The sequence below is a fragment of the Musca vetustissima genome, unplaced genomic scaffold, assembly GCF_032173495.1.
Source record: "Musca vetustissima isolate MV318-11 ecotype Yass unplaced genomic scaffold, APGP_CSIRO_Mvet_v1 utg152893, whole genome shotgun sequence".
NCBI lineage: Eukaryota > Metazoa > Arthropoda > Insecta > Diptera > Muscidae > Musca > Musca vetustissima.
Window position 1 is genome coordinate 1 of NW_026876553.1, and position 7,044 is coordinate 7,044.

The following is a 7,044-nucleotide window of genomic DNA, read 5'->3' on the forward strand; positions in this document are numbered from 1 at the left end:
CCACAATGAATCAAACCTTTAATACCACACCACCTTCGATTCGTAACTTTACTGATTATTCCATAGCCTACAGTCCTCAGGGTACCGAAGAATCAGCCAATAGTGTTTCCATTGAAAAGTACAATGAAAACTCTGGGGTGATACGTGCCTCATCGCGCAGCTATACCTTACCCACGGGAAGTACAGCTGGTAATACAACTCTTGATATACCGCGTGCTGTGATTGGTGGCAATGGTACTTTTAATATGTCAAATGTTCCATTGCCTTTTAATCGAAGAGCTACGAAGAGCCCAAGTCGTTCAATCCCCACTTCTTGGCCACAAAGTATTAGCATTACACCGGAAGGACCTCCAATTCCTACGTCTACGCCAATTTCTACTTCCTCGCCACAACCATCATCACCACCACCCCAATGTGTAATGAATCAGAGTACGAGAAAGACACCGGCAGGAGCTCCAATTAACACCAGAGGATACAGGCCAAGGAGATTGGATTTTTGAAAAACAACATGTATTTTTTTAAATATATCTTCTAAATTCTAAAAGTGTTTGGATTTTATTTGAGTTAAAACTTGGACCAGAGGTCTCAAGTAGAAAAAACGTGAGCCAGAGGTCCCACGAGATTTTTTCTATTAAAAAAAATAATCGACCAGAGGTCTCACGATATTTTTTTCTATAGAAAAAAAAATAGACCCAAGGGTCTCACGTATTTTTTTCTATAGAAAAAAAATAATCGACCAGAGGTCTCACGAATTTTTTTATATATAAAAAAATAATCGACCAGAGGTCTCACGAATTTTTTTCTATAGAAAAAAATAATCGACCAGAGGTCTCACGAATTTTTTTCTACAGAAAAAAATAATCGACCAGAGGTCTAACGAATTTATTTCTATAGAAAAAATAATCGACCAGAGGTCTCACGAATTTTTTTCTATAGAAAAAAATAATCGACCAGAGGTCTCACGAATTTTTTTCTACAGAAAAAAAAAAATCGCAGACACTCAGGTCGGCATTTTTTCTATAGAAAAAAATAAGCGACCAGAGGTCTCACGAATTTTTTTCTATAGAAAAAAATAATCGACCAGAGGTATCACGAATTTTTTTCTATAGAAAAAAATAATCGACCAGAGGTCTCACGAATTTTTTTCTATAGAAAAAAATAATCGACCAGAGGTCTCACGAATTTTTTTCTATAGAAAAAAATAATCGACCAGAGGTCTCACGAATTTTTTTCTATAGAAAAAAATAATCGACCAGAGGTCTCACGAATTTTTTTCTATAGAAAAAAATAATCGACCAGAGGTCTCACCAAATTTTCTATAGAAAAAAAATAATCGAGCAGAAGTCTCACGAATTTTTCTATAGAAAAAAATAATCGAGCAGAAGTCTCACGAATTTTTTTCTATAGAAAAAAATATCGACCGGGGTCACTAAATATATTTTTTAAAAACCCCATGCTTAAAGGTTCGATCCCCTATTTTTTAATTACCAATCATTTATGTATTTTTTATTTATTCCAGGTGATATTGAGGACTGTATTGTAACGCCAATTATGCAAGGGCAATTTACCCCGCTACCCGAAGCATTATGTGATGTAATTATGGACTTAACGGCCGAAGGTCATTCAGCAACCATAGAAAATATACGCACAAAAATACAGATACGATTTCCACATATGACAGCACCATCGGTGGAGGTGATCTATGATTCATTGGCCCAGCTAATGCAGGATCAGAAAATCTATCAAACGGCAAAGGGTTATTTTATATTGACGCCAGAGTAAGTTCACTTATTTCGCTATCATTTATATTCTGAATTACCATTAATATTTGTTGGTATTTTTTTTATAGACGTCGACGTTCCCGCTCTCGTCCGCGCAGTCATCACAACGGCTATGAAGATTTAAATGAATCAGCTGAAAGTGTACCCAGCGAACCGCGTACCATGTTGATGACCAACGAGGAGGCCCTACACTCGTTGTATGGTGAAATTTCCACCGAACGCGATGGAGATTTGACACATCAGTGTATACAAACGAATTTGGCGGATGTTATATGTGGCGGTATGCTATCCGGAATTATAATTTTTGAAAACCTTATTTATTCTTTTTTGTTTGCTTTCTAGGCAACCCAAGTGATAAAATTCTCTATCCACGAACCTCAAAACGACGCAGTTCATCATTTCCCACACCACGAAGTCTGGAACGAAGGCATAGCTTACGACTGTTTGGTTCATCGAAACGTTTACAGCGATGTGCCTCAACGCGTAGCCTATCGAAAACCTATGCTCAGACACTAAACACGGATAGCAGTAGTTCGGAGTACCAAAGCACAGATTCCTCATCACCAAGTGAGTTGAAGAAAGACATAGAGAGAGTTGTGGAGGATGAGAAGAAATTGTCAGGAACAGCCAATATCCATGAAATTCGGGAAGGCTCAGTTTTTTTATTCAAGGATGGTCTCTATTTTCGATGCCAATTTACACAAACTTTTGCTCAGGACACTGAAATGCGCCAAGTCTAATTAAAATGTGTCCTAATTTTTATTTAGCTCACATATATAGAATATATATTGTAGATTTCTGCAGAAATATAAATATTATTCAACTATATAGTCCATTATATAATATTATATATTCCCTCTGTAAGGGTCCCGGAAGATTTTCAGTATTTTTCAACCTACGTGACTGCCGTCTAATATTTCGAATTCTTAGAGAATCCCCTGGAAAAATGTTCAATATAGGTCCATGTTTAGAGGAGGAAAGACATCCTTCAACATATTTTCAATATAGAACCACGTTTTTACATAGATCCCTTAGAGAGGTGCCGATCATTTTTTATGGCTTTGGGTCTTTGTGTTCTCAGACAGCAATTATATTGGCCTATAATTTTGTATTTTGGGTTCCCCAGTGAAAAATATATCCTGACATGAAATGTTCAACATAGGTCAATATTTTGTCATAGACCCCATGTAAGAGGCTTCTCCTACACTCGTTATATATATCCTGACCTGATTTTTGAAAGTCTCAGCAGCATTTTTTATTCGAAGTAGCATTTCGGGATAAAAACGTTATTTTAGAAGGTGCAGATGATAAGGGACCTCCGCCAGAAAAGTTGCATTATATTTTTATGAAGGTCCCATAAGGCTTCAATTTGGCATATCCGGTTCTTAGACGGCAATATAAGCCCTTACTTTGACATAGACCCATTATGTTTGTCCCGTCTGATTGTCGGTATTTTTAAGATCGTAGCCTAAATTACCAATTTCTACAATTTTATTTTTGGGTTCCCCAAGGAAAAATATATCCTGACATGGAATTTTCAATACAGGTCCATATTTTGTCATAGGCCCCATGTAAGAGACTTTTCCGACTTTTGAGTTTTGAAAGTACCAGCGGCATTTTTATTAGAAGTAGCTGCGAATTCGCAATTCGGGATTAAAACGCCATTTTAGAAATTGTAGATGATAAGGGACCTCCTGCCATAAAAGTTTCATTCTATGCGAATAGTTCCATTCGATTTTCTGCATTTTTCAAGCCCTTTTGCTTTTTTACTTTTTGTAATTTCGTTTTTTGTTTTATTTTTTCCAGAAAAAGGATCTTTGTTATCGCGTCTATTTCGTCGTAGTGGACGAAATAAGTCACGTCAACTTGAAACCTACTCTGCCCAGTTTCCGCCAGCGGAATGGTTTAATTCCAAGGCGGTACATTTACATAGTGTGGGTACACAAACCCAAGATCATGTAAGTCTTCAACATTTTCCCACTCAAATAATTCCATCACTGAATAATTTTCTTCCCCTTTTTCGCTTGCAGGACATGCCCACAGTACACACTCTATCAAATTCCACCTTCTATGATGGTTCAGAGCTAAGCCAACGTTCCTTGACCCTGCCACGTCGGCATCGCCGCAACTTGTCAAGTGAATCAACATTTGTGATATCATCGCGAGATTGTTCGCCAATACGAAGACGTTCGCCGGTATACAGTAGCAGCTCTTTACCCCGTTCCACACAATCCATACCTGCCACATCGCATTTAAATAATAAAACCAATAGTGGAGGTGGTGGTGGAGGAAGCGGAGGAGGTGTCGCTACTGCAACCACCACCAATGGCCATGCAAATACCCTAACCGCACGAGCCAGTACGCCCTATCGTAGCTCACAAAAATCCATACATAGTGGTTCGGTGGCTCGCCATATGCTGGAGCATTCACCGTCGAGGAATACAACAACACTGACACCCTCAATCAACAAGTTAACACCTGCCAATCGAAGTTCTGAGACACGACCCGATTATCGTATGTGGCAAAGTGGTCCTTCGAGTTTGGAGTCGGGAAAAACTTCATTGTATGCAGCCACATCGGGACCCTCCAGCATAGATAGTGGTAAAGTTTCGTATGTACGCACAAGTGGTCATTCTAGTCTAGAATCGCAACGATCAACAAGTTCCACAGTTATACAGCCACGATCCATAATAATGCTGAATGGTTCGCCAAGGGGTACACCACGACATCAGGCGTTGAGGGCACGTAATGCCGAGCAAATGATGAGAAATCAGGCATCCACCACAACTAACACCACAGCTTCTAATACAAATTCCTCGAATAAAACCTCCAGTGGCACCCAACCCTCATTGGAATCCCGCCTGAATGGCCAACAGGAAAATTCGGAAAATTCTACAGCAATTGCCAATTCACCTTCGAGTAATTCAATTACCCTGAAGCTGACCACCTCAAATGATGGCCAACATTGTTTACCAAATACCAAAATTGTGGTGCAAAATACTCCGGCCCAAAGTGTTATAACATTCGAGAACAGCAAACTGAATGAGAATTCGAATGTGTTCATCTTCAACAATGAGACCACAATGAATGAGCGGGGTGAAATCATCAAGAAGACTCTGTCCAAGCAACATATGCCCGGTCAGGCCAGTCACAAGCTAAGGCATAGCGTAAAAGAACCCAGTCAAACACCAGAGTTACCCGTTACCCCAGAAAACCAAATGCATGCCGAGAGTGGTTCAAATCGTGGTTCTGATACTGAGACCTATGATTCTATGTCATATTTAAGTTCTTTGTCCTCAGATAAACCTCATGATTCCATTGAATTTCCCAAGGTTTCGACAAAGAATAATCTCGTGGACAGCAGCAATAGCTCAACCAACACCACCACGACCCCTATGAATAATAATCGTAAACTAAGTCTGTCGGTACCACCCTCCAATGCTGGGCAACTAATTTATAAAAATAATGTTCTCAAGAACAGTGATTCCCAACCCACAACACCCTGTGATGATGCGAAACTAATAACGGGCATTGATTTGACCAAATCCAAACTGGAAATGACCGGTTCTGTGGGTAATTTAAGATTTTATGAAAAATCCTCTAAGGATACCCTAAATAAGACCATCAATTCCAATTGTGAATTAAATAATTTACGCTATGACTCCTCAACATTGCTGGCCAAAAATGATAATCTGCTAAATTCCAATACATCGTTAAGTGGTGGTGGTGGAGGACTAGGAGGAGGTGGTAATCCAAATGGTGGCAGCTTGGCTCAGATCCTGCAGAAGAACCTCAACTCCATTGGCAGTGAGCCGAATTTGGCTCAGAAGGATACAAATTGCCTTAGCTCGGTGGATAAATCTATACGCAAAGATACTCTCGATCGCCGCCTGAGTTTGTCGAAGGACCATCAAGCCGAAGCAGAGGATATTTATAATTTCCCCAGTCTAACGGACTTATCATTTAATTTTACCTCATTGGCTGCTCAGAAAATCTTACAGGGTGTTAGTTTAAATAGTATTGATACCTTGGTGGAGTTGAATATGGCTGCTGCAGCCGCTGCTGCCGCGGCGGCGGCTGCCAATTCATCAGCCGCAGCTACCACTGCCCTGGAGAAGCCGCAAAATAATCAAACAACAGCCGTTTGTACGGATTTTGGTATGGTTTGAAGGGTAAACAGGGAATGGAAAGGGTGGACAAAAAAGGGGAATACATGGTTTTAAAGAAAATGTGAAAAGATAAATATGGATTTTCTCAAAATTTTCGATTTTCGAATAATTTTCGCTAAATAGCCTTCAAGAAAATAATATATATGGAAGACTATAAGATCCACCATGTAAAATCCCTTTAACTTGCCACTTTAAACCTTACCACAATCTTATGCAGTATATAAAATTTAAAAAAATAAATATGTATGGACCGAAAGCAATATACCAATCACACACCACTGTATTTTGGCACAAAACGAAACTTCTTGAAAAAATGTGTAAAACTATTTTTTTATTTTGTGAAAATCTAGTGCCAAAATATGTTTAGTTCAAAATAGCAATAGAATCTTAGTTATTATAACAATAACCCATGCAATATTTTAGAGTTCCATAGAACAAACATTACTAATCAAAATTAACTATTAAAAAAACATTTAATAATAGTAAAGTAAAGCCACCCCTTAGGAACTCCCCATGGACACACAAAGTGTCCACAAATTATTACGTCCCCCACATAAATAATAATTAGACTCAGGAATTTATAAGATTTGTTCTTAAATGCACTTAAAGGAAGGATTGCCAACAATCCCAATACTTTGTCTAATCCCCCTCCTCATCGAGAAAACCAAGGAGCATTATCATCAATATATATTCATAGAAAATATATGTTTCTTATATATATATTGGACGACAATAACCTAGAGCCAGTTGATACTAAAAAAATATATTTTTAAAATAATTAATCATAATAATAATTATTATTGTAGGAATTTTGTATGTAATCTTTTTTGTTTATTTTATATATTTAGAATTGTAGTATTTTTTTTAAATAAAATTTGTATAATTTATAATCCCCAAAATTGTGGTATATTGTACCAATTATTATATAGTTTTTTGTATATATTTACATACTTATTTAACGACATATATTCTATCCATATATCGAAAATCTAGTTATAATGCTTGCATTACAATATCGAATATTATTATAAAAGAAAAAAAAATATATTAAAAAAAACATTTTATAGAGAACATTTGTGTGTGTGTTTTTTTAT

The 7,044-nt window shown here is 37.5% G+C and overlaps 1 protein-coding gene across 1 annotated transcript; it reads left to right on the forward strand.

Annotated features, from left to right (window-relative positions):
• Window positions 1-66: 66 nt before the first annotated feature.
• Window positions 67-5,950, forward strand: LOC133321111 (WD repeat-containing protein DDB_G0292056-like; the record flags this gene model as incomplete). The annotated part of the gene is made up of 6 exons (XM_061530209.1): window positions 67-234; window positions 1,520-1,778; window positions 1,850-2,061; window positions 2,124-2,348; window positions 3,588-3,739; window positions 3,812-5,950. Coding segments are annotated over 6 exons (3,155 nt in total), but the record flags the coding sequence as incomplete, so codon positions are not given.
• Window positions 5,951-7,044: the final 1,094 nt, after the last annotated feature.